This window comes from Peromyscus leucopus, chromosome 8b (assembly GCF_004664715.2).
Source record: "Peromyscus leucopus breed LL Stock chromosome 8b, UCI_PerLeu_2.1, whole genome shotgun sequence".
Lineage (NCBI taxonomy): Eukaryota > Metazoa > Chordata > Mammalia > Rodentia > Cricetidae > Peromyscus > Peromyscus leucopus.
In genome coordinates this window covers 33,844,817-33,868,566 of record NC_051086.1, presented here as the reverse complement: position 1 = coordinate 33,868,566, position 23,750 = coordinate 33,844,817, and the positions used below count along the sequence as shown (strand labels likewise).

The 23,750-nt window shown below is 50.2% G+C and overlaps 1 protein-coding gene across 1 annotated transcript in view; it reads right to left on the bottom strand.

Annotated features, from left to right (window-relative positions):
- Positions 1 to 23,750, bottom strand: part of Adamts2 (ADAM metallopeptidase with thrombospondin type 1 motif 2) — a 208,763-nt gene that overhangs the window by 47,553 nt on the left and 137,460 nt on the right. The window contains 1 exon segment of the mRNA XM_037201169.1: positions 3,014 to 3,097. Coding sequence (XP_037057064.1) covers positions 3,014 to 3,097 — 84 coding nt within the window.

Below are 23,750 nucleotides of genomic sequence, written 5' to 3'. Positions count from 1 at the left end.
CGGTTGCAGAAGCACCCATGAAGTCTCACCAACAAGACTGTAAACATGAGCTGAACAATGTCGCAGACCAATAGAGATGCTAAACCACGGGGAACTACAGGCAGCTACGGAAAGCTGAGAGCAGGAGAGACAGTCTTCCCCAGGGAAGAGCCCACCACCCGGCCATCTGATATTAAATGGTCAGCCATGAAAACACACATACAAGTACAATTATTCAGACTGAGCAGTTTATATCTAGGAATATATATGTATATACATATATGCACTGTAAAAACAATGAATGGAAATGAGGCCATGAACTTGATAGAGAGCAAGGAGGGAGGCATAGAAGTGTTTGGAGACATAAAAGGGAGGCGAGAAATGATATAATTACAATCTCAAAAATAAATTTTAAAAAAGACAAAAAATATAAATGCATACAAAAAATTAAAGTTTATGGTTTCGTTTGAAAAGAAAAAGCAGAGGGAAGGAAGTCAAGGACTCAGCATTTCCGGCTTGAGGGAGCTGCGTTTGCTGGTGTAGTCTCACTCATTCCAAGGGACTATTAAGTAAGGAGACTATAAGACAATGCATGTATATTTTGAAATCAGTCTCTTTCAGTGTCTGTGCTCAGTGTGACTCTGCATCACAGCTGTCCAAGGCAGCATGTCCATGATAGAGTATGAATCCATTTCCCCAATTAAATGGAGGCAATCTCATCTCCATCCTTTCTGCCAAAAGCCTGGAAGTTACCACAACAGCAGAGGATCCAGGCCAGGATGGAGGAGCGGGAGTGACCCAGTCTGGGGAAGTAGGGCTGGCTCTCCTGGAGGAAGGAGGAAAACTTCATATTGCTGTCATAAACATCATGAGCAGAAGCATCTTGGAGAGGAAAGGATTTATTTGGCTTACATGTACTGATCACAGCAGATCACTGAGGGAAATCAGGGCAGGGACTCAAGGAAGGAACCTAGAGGCGGGAACTTAAGCAGAGGCCATGGAGGAGTGCTGCTTAATGACGTGCTCCTCATGACTTGTTAGGCTTGATTTCCTATACCATCCCAGACGAACTGTCCAGGGGTGGCAGGCTGAGCCCTCCCATATTGATCACCCGTCAAAAGAAGTGCCCTACAGACTTGCCAATAACAGGCCAATCTTACGGAGGCATTTTCTCAGTTGAGGTTCCCTCTTTCCAGATGAGCCTGGCTTACATCAAGTTGACAAAAAAAAAAAAAAAAAAAAAAAAAAAAAAAAAAAAAAAAAAAAAAAAAAAAAAAAGCTAATCATTACGGGACTGTTGGGGGTGCCCACAGACAGCATGGCAGAATCTCCCCACAGCTTCCTGGCGGAGCGGATGGCCTTCAGTGCTTTCCCTCCTCCCAGGAGAAGTGAGATGCACGTTTCCTTACAGTCATCACAAGTAACCTGGATGAGAGGGCTTGCTTCCAGCCCCACCCACCACCCTGGACACCCAAACCCATGGGTGCACAAGTCCCTTATCAAACCACCCCATCTACAGCCGCAGTTCTAATATTCTTCCAAGTCAGTTTTAAAAAGTGTTTTCAAGGCCTGGGGTTGTAGCTCAGTTGGTAGAGTGCTTGCTTAGCATGCTCAGAATCCTGGGTTCAGTCCCCAACATAAACACAGGGGGGGCTAGCACGCGCCTGTAACCCAAATGCTTGGGAGAAGGAGGCAAGGAGGATCAGGAGTGCAAGGTCATCTTTGGCTACATAGTGAATTTAAGGCTAGCCTGGGCTACATGAGAATCCGTCTCAAAAGCAAAAGAAAGCTTTTCAAAGTGGTTCAGTTGTTCTTAGGTTTGTAAGCATTCTCCTGTCACCTCTGGTCAGGCTTGGAGCACATCGCTGGAGTGCAATGCCTGGGAAAGGCTTTCCTTTTTAGTCATAGTAAACGCCCTGACATTTCCGTCATGACTTAAACATGTGTGTCACTTTAAAGCATCCTCCGGTTCCACAGAGAAGAGACAAGGACAAATGACATCATCACCACTGCGCCCGCTTGATCCCTGCCATCACTCTGACTCCCAACATGCAAATCCTAAAGAGCCTGAGCGCAGTATTGGTATTAAACATCCCCTCAGTCAGCTCTTTGCCGCTCTCTCCTTTGTGCCTAATAGCTTTCTTTGGAGCGTTGTCTGTGAGCCGAAATAAATCCTTCCTTAAATTGCTGTTGTCGGGCATTTTATCACAGTAACAAGAGTAACTACCACCCTCTGGGGCTGTGGGGGAAGGGGCTCGGTGTTTAAGAGCAAGAGGAGGCAGGTAGGGTTGGAGGGACCTGGTGGAGCTGAGGACGGGAGGTCTGATGAGAGGCGAGCACAGGTTTTAGACATGCTCAGAGAGGGATGGAGGGCACGGGACCCAGGAATTCCTGAATACTCTGATGTCTGATGTTACAAACACTGACAGATAACAGCAAATCATTTCAGGGTTTTTCCTCAAGAAACCAACCATCCAGAACCCATATCCCCTCAAAGACAGAATTCCTGTCTCAGCTCAATCTCACTTTAGTCTTGTGTGTCTGTCTACACTCCGGGCTGCCATCCACCTGCCCTGATCCCTCGGGGCCAATTCTAGGCACCTTGGGGCAGGCAGTCTTGTTCAGGAATCTGCTGAGACTCTATAGTGAGGCTACCATGTGTCTGCTCACCGCCTCCCTCTTTCCTACCCTCAGAGACTACAGCAAGAGAATCCCAGTGTTCTGGGCACACCCATGCTGTCTGTGTCTCAGCCTCTGGGGACCATGGCTCTCTCTGCAGTGGTGGGGCCCACTGGTCTGTTGGCCATATCACACTGTATAACCTGAACAAAGAGTCATGGATCATGGTGAAGGGTACAAGGAGTCTGGGGGGGGGCGGGGGGCGGGAGCTCACAGCTTCTTGCTTGTTATAGGGCCATAGGGTGTCCAGGGAAAGGCAGGGTGGTATGGGAGAGCAAGCAGTCTCAAAGAAGGGCCAAACCTCATTTTCAGGGCCCCATTCATTCCAGAGAGAGTATCAGACAGGAGGACTCACCTTGGCATGGCTCAGCAGGATAATCCTCACCAGCACAACATTGATGTGGGCCCCCAAGGACTCGTCATGGTAGATTTCATTGACCTGAAAGACAGCCAGGGAGATATCAGCAGGAACTATGGGCCAAAGACCACTCTAGCTGTGCTCCTGGCATCTTGTCCCTAAGCCCCCAGGTAAGAACCCAGGGCCCTGCTTGTCTTTTTCTCTTTGCATATTTATCTCCAACATTTGTTCAACTCTAAACTGCCTCTAGATCTGTCCCTCTATGACTCTCCCTGCCCCTGGATGCTACTACCACCTGCCTGGATTTCTGCAGTGGCCTCCTGAGACATCCACTTCCTGGCCCATAGTCTGCACTCAGAGCTGAACCTGGACCACAGAATTTACATCAGCTCTCACTGAAGCATGGCTTTCCCTCCAGAAGGAATGAAACTGTCAAAGTAGAAGTCGTTCCTGGTTGTGGCTACTCTGTGAAATGTTACCTGTGCACATTGCTACGTATCCCACAGACTCCGTGTCCAAGGATTCAACCAACCCCAGAACAAAAATATTTGGGGAAAAGTTCACAGAAAATGTATAGACTTTTTCCCTTGTCATTTCCTTCTAAACAATACAATAGCCAGTTACATAGCATTTATGCTTTATGTAGTATTATAAGTCATGTAAACATCACTTGATGTGTGTGGGAGTGTGTGTGTGTAGGTTAAACACAAACACCACAACATATTACTTTGGAAACTTGAACTCCTGAAAGGCGTTCTGGAGCTGAGCCCTTCAATGCTCAAGGATGCTGAAGGATGCCGCATTTGGAAATGTGGACCACTTTGGACCCATGACGAGTTCTTCCTTCATCCTGTTAACGGGGAGCAGTTATCACTAAGTCTCTTACTCTGCCTTCCTTGTTCTCTGCCATGCCTGTCATGGACTTCTTTCACATTTTGAGCACTATTTTATTTTTGTGTGCTTTTAAAAAACACTTAAAAACATTATTCTGGGGGCTAGGGAGATAACTTAGTAGATAAGAGTACCTGCTGTGCAAGCATGAGATCCTGAGTTCAAATCCCCATGCCCACATGAAAAAATGGCCTTGCCTGTACTTGTAATGCCAGGGCTGGAAGGGGGGTGGTGATCCCTATGGCTCCCAGCTGCCAGCCTAGCTCCAGGTTCAGAAGAGACCCTATCTCAAGAGGATAGCTTGAAAAGTAAGAGTGGAACACCCAATGTCATCCTCTGGCTTCTGTAGCACCCAGGCATATGTACCCCCCTCCCACACACACACAGAGAGAGAGAGAGAGAGAGAGAGAGAGAGAGAGAACAGAAACAAAAACATTAGCCTTAGCAGGCATCTGTAGGCGTCCCCAGGTGCCCACAGCATAAAAGGGCAGGAGGACGAACTCCCATGGTCTACAGCATGGCCACCACCATCTAGAAACACATGCCAGGCTAACCTCAGCCTCAGCACTGTTGAAAGCTTCCTTGCCATGGGGTCACCCCCTCTTCCCACCTCACACTCAGAACTTTGTGGAATAGCCCTTCACTGCACTGGCTGGGCAAACACTGTTCCTTCTTGTAGTGCAGGCTAGGAGTCAATTTTCCTTGAAGGGACCCTCAAGGTTCAGACCTGCTCCTATGGAGAATTGGTACCCCATCCTTCTTAAGTCCCACTGTGTTGAGGAATAGAACATCTGTTTAACTATGTAAAGAAGTGCTGCATTTGTTTATGCTGCATTTGTTTAACTAGGTAAAGATGTGTTGCTGTTTCAATAAATAAATAAATAAACAAATAAATAGGAGCCTTTAAGAGGCTCTGCCATACAGGGATCACTTGAGCGGCCAGTGCATTAAGTAGAAACAACAAGCTAAGTGAAAACACCTGCCACAGTACCGGCACCAACTACCTAGAGCTAAATTCAGCTCTCCCTTAAACACAGATCCCAGTTGAACGCAGCTCTCAGACAGGCCCACAGGCATAAGGCTAGCTCTCTTGGGCAGAAGTGGGGGTGGGGCAGGCAGCCAGGGCTGGCAGGGAGCAGCCAGGGGCTAGCCAGTCAGCTAGGGGGCAGACAGACAGACAGACATGGAGGAAGTAGGACATACAGAATGAAAGAAAAGTAAAAAGCCCTGAGGCAAAATGTAGATGAAGAGAAACAGGTGAAATTAAGTTATAAGGGCTAGTGGGGCAAGTCTAAGCCAAGGCTGGGCATTCATGACTAACAAGTCTCTGTGACATGATTTGGGAGCTGGTGGTCCCAGAAAGCCTGCTACATCACGGCCGCTGAGCTTCGCCTCAGTCCTTATTGCCCTTCCTTGGATGCCTCTCCCTGCCAGCCCCAGAGCAGAGCAGCACATGGCCAGCAAACACTTGCTGAAGGAAGAAAATCAGTGGAGTCACTGAGAGGAGCATGGACCAGCCGCACATGCGGTCTGTATGCAGACCGGACCCAGGCTTCCCACGAGCCCTCGATGGACGAGCGGGCTAAGCTGCACCAGCCAGAGCCCACCGCACCTCAATATTCAGGTTTTTCGTAATTGTTCCCTCTAGACAGCGGGAAGATGCCTCGGGAATCTGAGCAGAATAAGGAAAAGCAAATCCTCACGGTGATGGATGGGGTGGAGAGGGACCCGGGGCTTATGAGACACACAGCCCAGTGGCCGCTGCTGTCGCCACAGCGCGTGGATAAAGATGGCACCCATCAGAGCAGAGAGCTAATGAGCTCACTGGTCCCCAACCAATGCCACCCCTGATCCCAACACCCAGGCTCTGCCAGGAACTTCTGCACGGACAGACAATCTCTGGTTATAAGTTGGCTTCTGGTCTCTTGCCCTCCTCTCTTTTGGCGAAGAAGGGCGGGGGGAGCATGGTTGACATAGCATCATGGCTCCGTGCTGTGTGCTCATCTTGAGTACCCCCAAAGTACTGTCTGTCTGGGCAGCAGGGCACTGGCGCCTGAGGACCATCTACTCAACACTCAAGTACCTACCTTAGCGCCTGCAGCTCAGAAAGCAGAGCCCAAGGGCTGTACCACCTTGCCCACTGCCCACAGCCTGCTGCCCACCACCCATCGTCCACTGCCCACCACCCATAGCCCACTGTCTCCTTCATAACATCAGAGTGGACGTGTGTCTCACAGAGCTCCTGCGAGGATCCGATTTCCACACACACGATGGAACAGTGTTTATGGAAACCCAAACTGTATTTTTCATACTTGGCAAACGGTATTGCCCCACTGTTCTGCATGAAGTCTGGGGAGTGGGTGGAGCCCCCCAAAAAACCACAGGCACTGCTGCCTCAGCCTTGAGGCCCAAGCTAGATTTTCTTTTTCAGTCTGTGCTGAGACAACAGCTTTAAAAACCAGATCTTTTACTTAAGGAAAAAAGGAGTTGTCTTTATTTTTAATCGCGTTATCGATGATGAGCAAGGCCAGGTCATTACAGCTCCCCGACTTCTGCTGAGAATCACAGTTGGGAAAGGTGGAGGTCCAGGGAAGGTCCCACAGCAGCAGGAAGGAGCAGGGGAGGAAAAGCAACCTTGCAACCTTCGTCCTTAGCCTGTAGGGTCTCCCTTGAAGGTGGGGACGGGGACAGGGTGAGTACAAAGCAGCCCCTATGGCCAAAAAGGAAAGGCACAGCCCACTTGGACACCTTACTGCCTGTGCGTGTGAGAGGAACAGGTTCCCATCCTCACAGGTCACATGGAGACTCAACAGGCTTGCGCTGTGAGCAAGCCTGGCAGCGGAGCCAGCTCCCAGCCACGGGCAGCAGATACCAGGGGTTGCCTGAGCCCCATGGCACAAGAGCAGGATCGTTGTCAGTTTGTCTGGGCACTGCCCAGTTAACGGTCAACTGGGGCACTGCCATGCTTCAGAGGGAGTCCAGGGATGCAGGCCTACAGGAGGGAACGGTAAGCCTGTAGTATGGCTGCTGTAGCAAGGATGAACCCCAGGTGCAGGTCCTCCGACTCAGGGACAGAAATCATGGGACAGATGTGTACTATACCGTCCACCCACACCCACAGTTTCCTAATGTGGGAGCAAGGAGTGTACGATAGAGACCAGTTATGCGCCAGGCCATTCAGAGGATGAGATTTTTAATCCCTAATGTGATAGCTTTTTGTGGAGGACCTTCAGAAGTAATCAGTTAGGTGAGGTCAGGGGTTAGTGTCCTTGGGATGGTATTAGTGACCTTGTGGGAAAGGGCAGCCGAGAGCTCCTTACTCTCCTCTCCCTCCCTTTCCCCCTTCGTCTTCCCCTTCATCTTTTCTGGAGATGGTCTAGTGGTCGGATTGGCTGGCAATCTTGATCTTGGGGTTGTCAGTCATTTCCAGAGCTGCCCGAGACAAACTGTCACTCACACTAGCTCAGCATGCTTTGCTGCACTTGCCCCAGCCGAAGAGTCAGGGCTCGCTGTGGTTTGCATCGGAAATTTCCCTCAAAGGCACCTGTGCTGGCCTATGGTGCCCGGGAAACTGATAGAATCTTTTGGGATGGGGTTGGAACCTAAGAGAAGGAAGTTAGGTTGTCAGGGGCATGTCCCTGAAGATATTGGGACCTGGTCAGTTTGTCTGTCTCTCTGTCTGTCTTTCTCAATTACTTCCTCCTAGTAGCCTCAACATGAGCGGCTCTGTCTGTCACACACTCCCCATCATCTTCTGCCTCTCTACAAGCCCCCAGTGGAAAGGCCAAGTGACAATGTTCTGAACCATCTGAACCCATGAGCCCAGAGAAACCTTTCCTTTTTCTAAGTTGAAAACCTCAGGTGATTTGTCACAGCAAGGAAAAGTTGACTAACAAAGGCCTTAACCTTGACCTGGATGACCATTTTCCCCAAGCTCTTAAACAAGCTTGCTTCTCAAGAGCTAGATGGCATGTGTTCTTCTTTCCAAAGGCTGGGTGCTTGGGAAAGAGGAACATTAGACAGAACTAAAGAACACCACGTTTCTCCCCTTTTTAGATATTAGTGTGTCCGTGTTGACCCCACCATACATGTTAATTTTGCGGCTGAGTGATGGGCCCTTCTTAGGTTCTCAGTGGGACATCTCAACACGAGTCGGCTACACTGTGGACTGAGTCACCCAACAACTCTGGCCTGACTTCTTCCTCTCCACTGGTCCAAGGCAGATACCCAGGAGACCCAGTGGAGAGTGGTTGGTCTCCCTGTGTGTCAGGAGATCAGGCATGAAACTAGCTTCATGAGGGGTGGTAGAGAGTGACGCTCCAAAGCTACCAAGCTTGCTCAGAAGCTGGCAAGCCTGCTCCACAGTCAGGACTGTGATAAGAGCCTGGAGGGAAATATGAGCATGTCCGTCATTTTGCTTGACACTGACCAAACACCGGACGGAGACAACAACTTGGCTCAGTTCCAGAAGGTTCATTCAGTCACCTATGGCGGAAAAGGCCTGGTGGAACCGCTCACATCACAGGGACAGGAGGCAGAGGGAGAACAAACTGGAAACCAGGTAGAACACCAAAGTCCTATCCTCAGTGGTCTACACCCTCCCAAGTTTCCACAACCTCCCCAAATAATGCCATGTGCCTGTGAGGGACACTTCATATTCAGTTCTAGAGGCTGTGCTTATGTGGAATCTGCCCAGAGGGTAATTCAGGGGGTCCCCCACAGACACGGTGGGTCAGGAGAGCTGAGAATGGTTCATCAAAGCAATATGGTGCTCCTGGCAGAACCACAGGCATGCGCAAACGTCCTGGGTCAGAGTGGGAAGGGTGAGGCATGCCCATGCACAGAAGAGACAGGGAAGGGTCCTGGGGAGGGCCACTGAGGCCACACCAACAGGCGAGGATTCCAAATCTATTCACAGAGCAGTCAAGGGCCTAGAGGGGAGGAGAAGGACACCTTATTTGTTACCAGCATGGCTCTGGATCCTTTATGGAAAGTAGATGGAAAGGGTGGAGGTGTGGGAATGTGGGGCTTGGGGTTGGACAGGTGTGGAGGGAAGGGATGGATGTGAAAAGCCATGTGGTCTAGAAGGGGTGATAAGGCCACCTCCCAGCTCTGGGTCACCCTACCTGTCAACATCCCTTTTGCTGGAACACACACACACACACACACACACACACACACACACACACACACACACACCCTGCCTGGGGAAAGGCACATGCCTGGAATTCCCACAGCCTCTCACCAGCCCTGAACTCCTGAGATACCTTAAGAGAATTTAAAGAATAGAAAAGTTCAGCGGTGGCAGGGCACACAGGAATCCATGTTTCAAAGGAGGATGGTCTTTACTCCCTTGCTTCAACTCAGCCCACCTCAAGGCCTTCCCACCACACAGGAGGGACTCTGGTCAGGAAGACGGGGCCCCACTGCTGCCTCTCTAAGCTCCCCCTTGCACAGGGAGCCTAGCCCAACGTCAGGGCCTTTGCTCTAACCTCACCTTCCCTAGCATAACTGAAAAGCACTCTACAGTGATTCTAGCCCGTAGTAGGTGTTAAGTAGAGTTGAGAATGGATAGATGGATGGATGGATGGATGCATGTATGCATGCATGGATGGATAGATGGATGGATGGATGCATGCATGCATGGATGCATGGATGCATGGATATATGCATAGATGGATGCATGGATGGGTACATGGATGGATGGATGGATACATGGATGGATGGATGGATGGATACATGGATGGATGCATGGATACATGGATGGATGGATGGAGGGGTGCATGGATAGATGCATAGATGGATGGATGGATACATGGATGGATGGATGGATGGATGGATGGATGATGTGGAGCAGCAGTTGCCTAGCCTCCCCCACTGCAGCCAGCCCTCCTTGTCCCCCTTCCACAGAGCCTGTGTACTAGGAGAAGCAACACACCTTTGCCCAGACTTCAGGGGGAGGGGAAGCCCTGGGAGAGTGTCCTTGAGCCCTGTCTTTAAGAAATTGATCTTGGAGCCTTTCTTTAAGCCCTGTGGGGAAAAGACTCAGAGCTCCAGCCTTTCTCTGTGTGCTGGAGGCCAGGAGCTGGCATTTGGGGGAAATGCTTTGTGATGTGCTTTTTGTTTATGCAAAGAGGCAGCCAAGTTTCTGCCCTAGAGTAGAGTGGGAAGGACCTGGTTCTGCATGACAATGTCAAAGTTTGCCTGGTTAGTGGCAAAGTTTTCCTGGAATGACAGTGAGCCCTGGAGGATGGCCTGAGGCTAGGCAGAGGAGACTTTCCTTGAGGAGGGGGACTGGGGTACAGAATGGGGGCACCTGTCCGGGAAAGGGGGCTCCTTGTGAGAGGGGCCTGTTGGCCCTGCTGCTTAGTAGACAGGTTATGGGCAGACCTGCTGCTGGGATCCCCATGTCTCTGTGGAGCTAAGTTTGGGGCCATGAGTAATGTCTAATGCCACCAGGAAACCCTAGAGAACAAAGTAATCTCGGAGAGTCCCCAGAGCGTGGCGGGAGGGCCCGAGAGGCTTCTGTGTGAACCCCTGAAGTAAGTGGAGAAGAGGCAGGTTTAGGCTGCCAAGGTAGAGGCTTGGGATAGGGTGAACACATGGGGATTTGGGGGAGACAAGACAATGCACCCACTAGAATTTGGAGGACTCAAGACAGAGCAGCAGCCAGAAGCTGGGGGGAGATGGATGTGACGTACCTGGGAAGCTGGGGAGCAGTCTGCTGGCCTCACGGGAGGAGTATTTGTATTTGTATCTCCTGGATCATAAATGGGCTTGTCAAGAGGGCAGGGTAGGACTGGAGGAGTGTTAACCCCTCCTTTAACTCCAAGTACCTGAACATGGGGACCAAGATAGACCCCCGGACTCCTCCGTGATCTGTTCCCACCTCCTTTACTGTGGAAGTCCATACCCTCCAGGGCCAGTTGATAACTCACTGGGCAAGGGACCCGGGGTGGGGCCCAAGCTACCTCACCGCTAGGGAGGCTGTCGATGCCCAAACCTAGTGCACACTCCATGAATACTGCTCAGCTCAAGGTAGTACCAGAGTAGTGCACATACTAAACATGGTTGCCATAGAAACTCTTCCACATGGTTGTAATAACGAAAGAAAGCTGTCCGACCCTTCTTCGCCTGGATTTCCGGGGTGAGCAGAAGATGAGTCTGAGCTCCTCACTCCCAGCTGCATCTGACCTCAGGAGGAATCTGCTGCAATCCTGCTGTGTAACTCAGGACATCTTTACTTAGTCTGTTTGGGCCTCAGTTTCCCCAGGTATGGAGAGGTAATTGTCCTTGTGGCACAGGTTTGTTATGAAGACTCATAGCAGAAAATGTTTTTGAAGCATCTAGAAAAATCCCCAGTGCATAGTGCCATATTAGTGAAGCTATCCATCCAACACAAGAGGGTCAGCTGACGGGAACTGTCGCTTTGTGTCCCAGATTTTGGTCCCTCTTGGCTTCAATCTTTGGACCCTGCCTCCCATTTTCCTGGTAACACTAGAGAGGTAAGCACTCACTTTGCCACTCCTTAAGTCCCTGGTCAGAAGAATGAATACCTCTGGGGGAGAGCAACATTCTGATCTGCTCCTCCAGAGAATGGAACACTCACACTTCTGTCTCCTGTTCTAAGAGTTAATCCAAATGGACCTGCCAATCACCTGGCTAAGAGACCATCCCTCAGGCAGGCTGATGTAAGCTAAAGAAATGAGAGGAATAATTACCCCTCTAATCAGATAATGTACTGTCCTTCCCAGTAGTCACTTACCGAGACACAGCCATCGAGCTTTGCCGACTCTGCCCTCTTCCCAGTCCTAACTCAGTATAACTTTTACCTTTCTTCTTTCCTTTCTTGTTCTTTATCCAAAGCTCAAGCATTTCCTCTCCGGTACTTTGTGATTGCTCAGTCTCTAGCACTAAGGCCCATCCCTGCCTCCACCCTATGGCTGTCTGTTACCATGTACCTGCTTGCTGACCTCCCTTGCTAAACATGCCAGCCTGATGCCAAAGGCACGGCTTCCCCTCTTCTCCATGTCCCTCCTCCCAGCGGCTGCCGAGAGTCACAGCTTGCTTGCCTGTTGTTTTCCAAAGCCCATAAAACTATCCTTGAAAGCCCGGCAGTGGTGGTGCACACCTCTAATCCCAGCCATCATGAGGCAGAGGCAGGTGGATCTCTGTGAGTTCGAGGCCAGCCTGGTCTACAGAGAGACTTCCAGGACAGCCAGGGCTACACAGAGAAACCCTGGCTCAGAAAACAAAAACAACAGACAAACAAAACTATCCTAAGCTTCCACTGAATTTGTTTTAAAATTCTTTCATTAATGAGTCTGAGAACCCAAAGAAGGAGCCTGATTTCCCTAGTAACACCCAGGAGGGGCCTCCGCAAACACCAGCTCTTGCTTAAGATGTTTCTCCACAACCAAGAGACATCTGAGCATGACTAGGATCTGGAGCTGGGGTCTGATCTCCAAGGGTCACAGCCATCCATCCATGGCCTGATCTTCCACGGGCTGATCTGACAAATACCAGAAGTAATGCTGCCAGACAGGGAAGGGTGGCGGCTGCTGAGGCCACAGGACACAGAAGGACACAGCAGAGGGCTGGGTCCTCCAGAGGCCTCTCAGCCACTCTCAGCCCAATGGGAAGAAAGGCAGAGGTGGCAGGGATTTTGATTACTGCTGGCAGTGACCTCAGGACGTCAAGTCTCTGGAGTGTTATGTTGGGCTGACTGGCTGGCCTCCCTGAGCACATAGGCTGGGAGTTAGTTTAATGTGGTATCCCGGTTCAGGATGCAGTCTCATTCCCTAAGTGCTAAAACCTTATACTACCCTGGTCAGACCGCCCACATCTCCCTTCCCATACTCCTGCATGTCTCGGAGCCTGTTTGGTACAATTATTCCCCAGTGACTTGAGCTCTGCCACTGGGCTCCATTTGGGCACTACTGTATAATCAGAAAACAATGTATTTTTCACTCTTCAGTAAACCAGATTCTCCTGCTGCCTGATCAGATTGTGACCCAGGGAAAGAGATGAGGAAATGACACCAGGAGCCGATGGCCTCAAGAAAGCTCCTCGGGGTGGCCTTAGGAATAGAAAACACTCTGGGAGAGGAAGGAGATAGGGGAGATGTTGGAGAAGAAGTAGAAAGGGAGACCAGGGGTGGGGGTACACGCCTCTGCGCTGCCCCCACTCCAGCCTTAACCTCAGAGAAAGACAGACCCGGAGGCCTCTGGGCTCCACTTCCCACAGTTATGGGGCCACATCATAAGAGACGAATCTGATCCCTGGACTGTGTCTATGAAGAGGGTTGGACACAGGGCCTGACCCATGTCTTGAGTAAAACAAGGTAGTCACCCTGGTTGTCCAAGCCCTAGAGAGATGTCTGTGCCGCCAGAAGCTTCTACCTGGGGTGTCTGGGGGAGGTGGGGATAGCCTGGCACTGACCTTGGAGAAGCTGCAGAATGGAAGGCACATAGGAGTCCCCCTTCCCACCCAGTACACCCAAGGAGCACAGGTAAAGAGTAGCACAAACCAGGGAAGACCCAATGAGCCTGTCCACTGTCATTTGGGCCTGGTGACCTGACATGAAGGCCAGCTCTTTGGAAAGTGAGCTTCATGAGGGCAGGACTCCATTGGTTCAGAGTGACCCTACCCCCACCCCCGACCTAGAACCTCATAGCACGGACCTAGAAGAGAGAGAGGCACCTGCATCTCAGGGTCTTAAATCAGCACTTTGCATGGTGTCCCCGGACCCCAGCAGAGGGATCCTGAGAAGTTCAGAGAACATAGCAAAACTAAGCCTTATATGTTCAAGCTCATGGCAAGAGTGTCCCGCTATGGACATGTTTCTCACAGGTGCGTTCTAACTCCCTGAACGTAGCCAGAGCTGATTTAAACACAGCAGGAAGCAGTTGTCTTCTGCACAGCATATGTCTCCTTGATCAGGAACTCAAGGTCGTCCTCAGCTACATAGCAAGTTCAAAATCAGATGAGGCTACATAAGACCTTGTCTCGAAAATTTAAAAGAAGGAATTATAAAATACGTTTAGTGAATACCTACTATGCACCAACCCTTTGTTGGGGGCTGAATGTGCAAAATCAGGTAGACGATGTTCTCTGAACCTACTATGAAGCCTAAATGACAATCCCTAGTTCTAAGACACATCACCCATGGAAAAAGGGCCTCAGGGATGTCTGACTACAATTTGGTACAGGGGCAGGGGACACACTATGGAGAGACTTGGGCACAGTGACAGCCTGCATCTGCCCAGACTGGAGCCCAGTGAGGGAAGCTGTCACCTCCTTTGTCTGGCTCAGCTGTCACCTCTTTGCTGGAGCCTGAACAAGACAAGCTCAACAGCCGCTTCAAGCTGTCACCGGGGAGTGATGGTGCTTGGCCCTCCGTGTCCATCTTCAGGGACTGTGACTCCTGCTTTGACAACTGTCAGCTCCCCGTGGGAGCCAAGGACAGGCAGTAACTGGGCTCCCTCATCAGCTGTCAGGAGGCATCAGAGGAGGGAGGGAGATGGGGAGTGGCTGCTGGGATGCGGGGAGAATGACAGGGATGAGACAGAAGCAGATGTGAGGATCACTTGTGGTGCCCGCATCCCAGTGTTTCCACCCTGCACATCACCACTGGCCTCTGCACCAGCCCAGCTCTTTGGCATGTGAGCTCCATGAGGGCAGGACTCCACTGTCTCACAGTGACCCTACCCTCGCCCCCCCCCACACCTAGAACCTTATCAGGAGTCCATATCCTGAGTGCTCAGATCATGAAAGAGGGTGTGTGTTTGTGTGTGTGTGTGTGTGTGTGTGTGTGTGTGTGTGTGTGTGTATTGTGGTGACAATATTAGAACAGAAATAAACAACAGACAAAGCTTCCTCTGGCAATCCTGGGGAGAGACTTAGATGTATGCAGACAAGACGGCTTGTGGCAGAAGGGAAAGGCAGAGGGTATGAGGGGATGGCCAGCACTGTTGGCAGACGCAGAGCTAAGGCTAGAACAGGCCTGGCACTTCTTCCGAGACTCCTAAGGAATTCTCCCCCTTCAGATCAGAACAGTCAGGGAGGAGATGAGTGATCTATGTCACCTTCCCAGAGGCATGTGACTCCACTGCTGTGCCTTGGTCCTGCTGCCAATCTCTCTGAGCCTCCTTGGCCGTATCCGAGAAAGAAAACCTTGCAGAGGTGCCCAGGGAAGGTAGACAGGCCATAAAGTACCTCCTTGCACAGGGCTGTCCAGTGCTAAACCTCTGTCGATGTGAGCTCTTTCCTCCTCTTTTAAATAACGATGTGGGACCTCCAAATTTCCCAATGGAGATATTTCTAGATGCCAAATCAACTGCATCTCCTGCCTCTCCCCAGAGCCTTATGCCTCAAAGTCCAAACTGTGCAAGAGGAGAAAGATGCCTCTGGGCCTTTGCATGTGCTCTGCTACTTACCACCCAGACTCATCTGCATTAGGAACTGAAGAAGTCTTTGAGGAGCTTTCCCTGATCCAAGTGCTCCAGATACCCCTGGTGCAACTCTAATCTTCATTTCGCCCCTAAATTTCACTCCTACTCTGAGCAACCAGATACAGGGATAGATTTTGCTATCTCTGCACCCCAGTGTCCATAATGAGGCATGATGTTCAGGAAGACAGGACACAATGGCTCATGGCCCCCAGGGCCTCTACTCACCTCACATCTGTCTAGGCATTAGACGTAGAGTAGTAAGTACCACAGCAGCCCCTGGAGCTGAACCATCCCCACATCTGGGGCACAGAGGGACTACAATGACAGTTGCCTGCTTCCCTCTAAGCCAGAAGAAGCAACCAAGCTGCCCTCTAGCCTGTGGATACCAAGCTCTGATTCACCTGATGCTATGAACACTAATTGCAATTTGCAGCCCGCATTGAGAAAAGACTAGGTCTCCCCCAAACATTCCGGCCTTCATTTAAGAAAACCAGACCTGGCAAGGGCCAGGCAGGTCATTCCTGTCCAGCCACAAGGGAACAGAACTGAGGAAGCATCGCCAGGGGTTGCGATTCCTCCTGGTCTCTGCTAGGTCCCAACCACGTACGCCTGCTGCTGCCTGGCACCCAGCTGCACCTGGTTGTATGATTCTCTTAGGGGTTCTGTATGCGGCACCCCATGCCATCCTGACAAGTGGGCCCCCTGTAACACACAGCGCCTTCATCTCAGGCCCGGTGGGACAAGCATGAGGAACAGAAAGGCCAGAAACAGTCTCCTAAACCTTCTCCTGGGGCCTAGGCAACACAGCAGGTGAGGAAAGCAGCTTTGGTCCTCCCCCCTTCCTCCATCCTTCCTCCCTCCTTCCTCCCCCCTTCCTCCCTCCTTCCTCCATCCTTCCTCCCTCCTTCCTCCTCCTTCCTCCCCCTTCCTCCCTCCTTCCTCCCCTTCGCTCCAGCCAGCTCCTACACCAAATGTCTCTCCTGTCTGGGCAGCCCCAAGTTTCAGTGTCTCTTTGTTGCAGGAAGCAGAGTGAGACATGTGAATGGGGTGGGGGGTGGGGGGTGGGGGGATGCCTTCTGCAGGCTGCTGCTCTGCAGTTCACAAGATTTCCTCCCCCTGAGCCTAGCACAAAACATTCCCGCACTGCCGCTGTGCTGGGCCCAGCATTCTTGAAAGTTGGTGAGCAGCTGATTGTTTACAAACCCTGGCAAGGCTTCGGCAAGTCAAGGCCAATTTCTGGATTAAATTAGAAAAGAAAAGAGGAAACATATCCTAGTCTTGGCACCGAGAGATTGTTCATTGAACACGAGTTGTTTCAGAACACACTGTGCCGAGGGCCTTCATCTTGCTGGGAGGAATTAAAGGGTACAGTCTCAGCTCTGAAAGTGCAGCCCCCCACCCCCACCCCATGTTCTCTACAAGCCTAAGGAATGGGTCTGCCCTCAGTGGAAGAGCGGTTCACACAGCTCAGAGAGACTGTTCTTGCCCAGAAATCTACTAAACTGTTTTCAAACAGAGATCAAAGCCAGTCCAGTCACCCCTTTAAACAGAATCCTCAAAGTGACCTCAAATGACCTTTGAGGCAGTTAGATTAGCTGGAGGTATAGGTGGTGTTGGGTAGTCTGGGGGATGAGCAGGAGAAAGGTAAAACTCGGCTTAAGCGTGAGGTCACCAAGGTGGCCTTCAGGAAAGGGCTGCTCCAGCTGTGGGGGTGGGGGTCGGAGGATTGGTGGAGGCAAGAGAGAGTTTGTCTGCTGAGGGTCCTTCCTCTCCTGGAAGTTTGGCAGGTGTGGTAGGAGGTAAAGGCTCTGGTTTAAAGATGGAGAAACGGAGTGGAGTGAGGGAAGCCTCACGGGGTAAGTGCTTCTGGCTCAAAACAAGTGCTTAGTGTGTGCTGAACGCTCTCCCTATCGGCACACCCAGAGCATCATTGCAGGGGGTACAGAAAGGGCCGTGGCTATCACTTAGTGTTTTTCCTTAAGGCCAGGCAGCAGGCATTCCTTAAGCACTAGCACTGTGGGTCACCTGGTCCCCTATGAGACACTCCTCTCCACTAACGACATCACAGTCATTCTGTCAAGGTCACGTTAGCTCTGTGTGACGTCTCCGCGTGTCTGTGATGACATCGGAGGGAACAAACCTACCGCACTGCTAGTTCACAGACAAGCAGAGCATGAGCAGACGGTCACGTGTGCTGCATCCCAGCTTCCCAAACTATGGGTCACAAGCCCAACGGGCTCGCATAGCTGAATGTGAGGATGGCAAACACCTCGGTATCAGTAACACATCCCAGAGTACACACAAAATCGCACTTGTAAGGAATCTGCGCGCGGTGCTTCCGGCTGCACTCACCTGGGATGCATGGCATGATTTCACTGCAGCCTCAGTGTGAGCACACAACCGCTCTGGACATGCTGTTGCAACACACCACGTCAACAAATCCAGCCTGAATCACTAACTGAGGTCTGAGACGAGTGTGTATTAGGAACTGTGGTGTTTTAACTGCCCATACATACTAAGTTAAATGCTCTTACAGAAGCAGATGATTTAATTACTCAGAACAAAGACTTTTCTGCCATCACACCTCAGCTTGCATTAAATTAATATAGCTCTGCATTGTGTTGTGCTAGAACTCCTGATTTAAGATGTTTGTGTTTGAGATGCTGATTTGTTTCATAAAAAATACTTTTCAGTGAATCTTGGCTTGGAATTACGACAGATTGTCTGGCAATGTCTGAAATGACTTCTGTGTCAAGAGGTCACCTCAAGGTCCCCCTTCCTCTGAACCCTTCCTCACGCAATAGTTCAGCGATTGTTACCAAGCCTGATGACTTGAGTTCAGTCCCTAGGACACACTTGGTAGGAGGAAAGAACAAACTCTTGAAAGTTGTTCCCTGACCTCCATCTGTGTGCTATCTCACACACACACACACACACACACACACACACACACACACACACACAGTGAATAAATGAAAAAAAAATAAACAGAATAAGCCAGGTGGTGGTGCGCATGCCTTTAATCCCAGCACTTGGGAGACAGAGGCAGGTGAATCTCTGAGTTCAAGGCCAGCCTGGTCTACAGATCGAGTTCCAGGACTGCCAGGGCTATACAGAGAAACTCTGCCTGGAAACAAACAAACAAATAAAATAAAATAAACAGAATAGCTGTAGCTTGCAACAGCAAGTATTAATATGTCACAGTGGTAGCTATAAACTACCACAGCTCACAAGGCAGGGCCATGGGTCTTTTCTCAGAGGAGACGCAGATGATGAGGCCACAGCAGGACACTCTGGTATGGAGGACATTAATATGTGCATCACCTGTTGGAAGATTTAACGTTTAGGAGCCCAGTCTAAGGAAATAATTAAGGTTGAGGGACAGATTCGGCTATATGGATATAAAATAGTAGGTGGCACGTATGACCTCCAAAAGGGAAGTGAGTGTTATCCCACGGACGTGTCATATAAATAATAAGTTACATAAAAAGCGCACTCTCCCCATGGCAACATTCCACACTCATTAAAACGAAGTCGTGGAGAGGAGCTCCTGGGAGAAAATACGGAGAGATCTATATGAGCTCATTCTAATCTTATGGCATAAATAATATATTATCTGTGTTAAATATAGGATGTTTTAATGAACTGAAAAAAAATTACTTTTCCGAATTTAGGGAGGGAATGGGGGGAAATGGATCTGGCTGGCAGGGAATGAGTTGGTAGGTGGGATCTGTGGGGAAGCAGGTCTCAGGAAGTGCTCAGCGACACCCCCACCCCTTACCCTCCAGGGGGTCTAAGGTGAAGCAGGGGCTGGGGGCAGACTTACAAATTCTCACTTTCTGTTGTGGTTTGAGTGTGACATCTCCCCTAGGCTCACGCTTGACCATGTGGTGCCTGATGTCTGTACTCCATGTTTGAGGAAGTTACAGAGCCCATCGGGAGGCGGAGCCTTTTTGGTGATGCAGCTGCTATGGAGTCATTTCTGCTCCTATAAGTGACTCCTGACCCATATACCAGTTAGTAACCCCAATAAGAACTCATTGGCTCACTGAGTTGGACTTTGGAGTAGTTGCTATTTTGGTCTGTCCTGCGTTCCCTTTGGGGGATAAATAGACATGTACATGTGTTGCATCTCCCCAAGAAAAGTCTCTCACACAACAGCAGCTCAGTGGACAGACGACTGTCCAGGCTGTCCTTCAGCCATCTCTACCTGCTATTGCGGTCAGTGGTCACCTGACCGGGGCGCCGTTGGAGCTCATCCAATGCCGCATCGACACATGCCCTCTACCAACCCAGCTCCATGCCAGCCCAGTGTTATGTCAGTCCCTCTGGGATGCAGCCTTGGGGATCCCAGGACCAGCTGTAGACTCACCAGGGAATCGAAACAAGCTACTGGCCAGGCTTTTTGAGGGCTATTTGGGGTTGTGGCTTGAGGTCCACACACCCAGAGCTGCCCAGGCTTGCTTAGTAAATGGCGGTCACTTTCAAGTTCAGAGCATGCACAGCAGGCTTTCCCACCACTCCACGCCCAGGACAGTTGCCACTGGCCACACAGGCAACTGAAATTCCAGTGCAGATTAACTACAAGCCATGTCCCCATTAGCATGGCCTCCATCACGATGACAAGTGTCGTGGGTTGTGGAGGACTGGGAACCCTCATGCATTATTGGTGGGAACATAAGATGATACAGCGGCTGTGGAAAACAGCATGGTGGTTTCTTGAAAGTTAAACATAGAATTACCATGTGATTCAGTCTTTCTACTCCTGGGTCTGTAGCCAAAGGAATGCAAAACAGAGTGGTGAACAGAAATCTGTAACCCAAGCTCCCAGCAGCCTTATTATTCCCAACAGCTGAGAGGTGGAGGCTGCCCAGGGGCTCAGCAATGGACGAATGGATAAGCAAACCTGTCTAGATAGACTATGGATCTTACTGAGCCTCAGGAAGGGAGGGAAGGCTGGGCGTGGAGGTGCACACTTGTGGTCCCAGCACTCAGGAGGTTGGAGGCAGGAGGATCATGAGTTCAAGGTCAGCCTGAGATTCATACCAAGACCTGTATCAAAAACAAGGCAAAACAACACACACCACAGACAGAAACACACACACACACACACACACACACACACACACACACACACACACACATGGAATTCCAACATGCTACAATCTGAACAACCTTTAGACTGTCACACTATTAAATAAGCTGGCTCCCAAAGGACAAATATCATACAAATTCACTGATATTGAGGTCCAGAGTGGTCAGATTCAGATACCAAAATCAGGACAATCACAGCCAGACCCCCGAGGATCAGGTGAGGAATCAATGTTGAACAGTGGAAGTTCCAGCTTTAAAAGACGGAACGAGTCCTGTGCACAGGAGGTATGACCTTTGAATAACCTTAATGTCACAAACTGTGAGCTTTAAAATGGCAATGATGACCTGTGTCCAATGATGACCTGACTCTAGGACTGCCACATGCTTAGCAAGCCCTCTACCGCATCTCTATATTCCTGGCTTTCTTTGTACTTTTAAACAAGAGCTGGTTAAGCTGCCAGATCTGGACTTGAACTTGAGGTCCTCCTGCCTCAGCTTCCCAGGTAGCTGGGACGATAGGCCTGTGCCATCAGGTACGTCATTCTCTGCCCACCCCCTCCTTCTTTACTGGAGTGCGTGTGAGCGAACGCACGTCTGTGTGCACGTGGAGAGGTCAGCTGCAAGCATCCTCCTCAATCACTTACTTTTGTGGGTGTGCAGGTGTGTGAGTGTGTGGGCTTATGTGCACACATTTGTGTGTGTGCATATGTGGGCGGGCCCTTGTGTGCGTGGAAAGGCCAGAGGAGGAAGTCAGGCGTCCTGCTCTATCACTTCCGCCATCCCCCTTACTTTTTGTGACAATCTCTCCGGAACCCGGAGCTCACTGGTCCAGCTGCCTGGGACTGTAGGTGTGCACCACTGAGCCCAGCTGTTTCGAATTGCTGGGAACCTGAACTCAGGTCCTAGTGTTTATGTGGCAAGTACTTTACCAACTGAGTCGGCATCCCAGCCCCGGGCCTGGCTTATCATTTGTCACAATTAAATGCTTTTAGTTAAACTTTAGCATTCTATTGGATAAAACGATGGATTCTATCCTCTCCCTGGCCAGATTTCAAGATCCAGCCTGGCCAGTGGCTGCAATATTCCAAAGGCCAGAAGAACAACTACAGAAAGCTCTGTCACACAGCAACAAGGCTGTCCTCTTGTACGTATGTATGTCTTCACTCTTCCTCCTCTCCAAGGCCACCAGAGTGTCCCACCAGCCTTACACAGCCCTCTTCCCAGCCGTGGGAACACTCTAAAGGCCACAGGGTACTAACCCTTAGTACAACATTCTGCTCCTAGCGTTGGGGAAATCTTATCTCCCTGGTCCACAAGAACTCTTGAAGCAGAAGGAGGAGCTTGGATGAGGGGTGAGCCTCCCCCACCCCACCCCAGAGCCTCACTGAACCCCAGGACTCTGTGCCTCAACCTTGCCTCCTGACAGACTTGCCACCCCACCCACGAGGATAAGCACTTGGTCAATAAACACTTGCTGCGTGCACATCTGTGTGACAAGGAAAACAGATGTGACCCAGACATCCTTTCTCAACACCTTGGGTTTATCGCCTAACATCCTCTTTTTGTTGTTGTGATGATGAGATGGGATTCATTTCAAAAATTCTTACGTCTCTGGTGTTTTTCTAGAAACTAAACAATCTTGTGATTATTTAAAACAGGGCTACAGTTGGATTGCGGGGAGGGGGGTGTCCAGGAAGGAAGGAAGGAAGGAAGGAAGGAAGGAAGGAAGGAAGGAAGGAAGGAAGGAAGGAAGGAATTCAGTCAAAAGTTGGGGGAAGTTGTAGATGTCTTCCAACAAACTCCATGACACAGGAACCCTCCACTAGGGAAAAGGGGGATTTTCATTCACCTGCCCCATGAAGAAGTCCCAGTGAATACCCCCCTTCAGTCAGGGTCCCCCGTAGGCTCCTTAGGAATGATGCTGTCCATGGTGTTGTCTCTGTTGTGTAACCAAAACCACATTTTAATTGGAGATGGAAACTGCCGTTACCTTACTTAGAGACTGAAGACCCATTCACTTCCATTATGTCATTCAAACTACCTACAGGGTGCAAGAAGGAACCTACCCATTTAAATGATGGGAACACCAAGGCTCAGAAGACTGGAACACCATTCCCATGGAAACACCTAGTCTTTTTAATTCCAAGCCACACCCTTTCCCTATGAGCTGGAGAGCGGTGGAACTAGGGGAAGAATGCGTATCCTGGAGGCTGATGAGATTTGCATATCTGCTGGTCTTATAGGCGTAGTGTGAATATTTCCTAAGATACTGCACCAAAAGTGGCGAGCCTGGGCCTGGCACACAGCCACACATTAGCAGATCATTAATTGCAACCATTACCGTTTTATTTATTTTTGTTGTTACTATTATTATTGCAGCCATATCTTAGGGGTTGGTTAATTTCAATGATTATGGTTTATTATTATTAAATTAAAGGTACTTTTCAAAAATTAATATGAGATTAACATTCTCCGAAATAAAATGTACCAATACAAAGAATTTTGCAGGGGAAAGGTGGAAGTTGTGGGAGCTGAGGATGTAACCAGGGCAACTTAGAGGAGAGAGGGAGACCACTCAGATGGCAATCTCTTTCTGGGGTTCAGCTCACTCACTTCCTCCTTTCTATCCCTGAGGGATCTTTTCACCAGGACCTTCCAGAGGCTGACCTAGATGCCATCTTAGCTCCCAGGAGAAGAATCTATCTCTGTGTGTCTGTCTGGTCACCTCTAGTGAGGTCCTGGGAGGACCTTGTTCATTGTGATGCTCTGTAAGCCTGCCCACCTCCCAAGAAACAGTCCCTTCTCATGCTCCAATTGAGAGCCACAGCCATAGCCTGGTCCTTCCTCCAACCGCTAACCTCCTAGCAGGGCTTTGGAGGGTCCACCACCCAGAATGGAGAAGATCTCAGCCTGCCAGCTCAGCTCTGCCCCTTAAGGCCCAACCTGAGTCCAGCCCAGCCCTCCAGTGCCCCTCTGTCTCAGCTTCTTCTCCCAGAGCTGTGATAATATACTCTGACAGAAGTAACTGAAGTGACAAAGAGTTTATTCTGTCTCACAGTTCTAGGGACTGTGAGGAAGAGTGGGGAAATCAAGGTGGTGGAAGCTTGGGGCAGCTGGTCACATGACACCCACAGTCAGGAGGCAGAGGGCCATGAATGCTCCTGCCTGGCTCCCTTTCTCCTCTTACACAGCCCAGGATCCCAGCCAGGGGATGGTGCTGCCCAGAATGGTGGAGTCTTCCCACCTTAATTAAGGCAGTCCAGATAATCCCCCACAGGCATCCCCAGAGACCCACC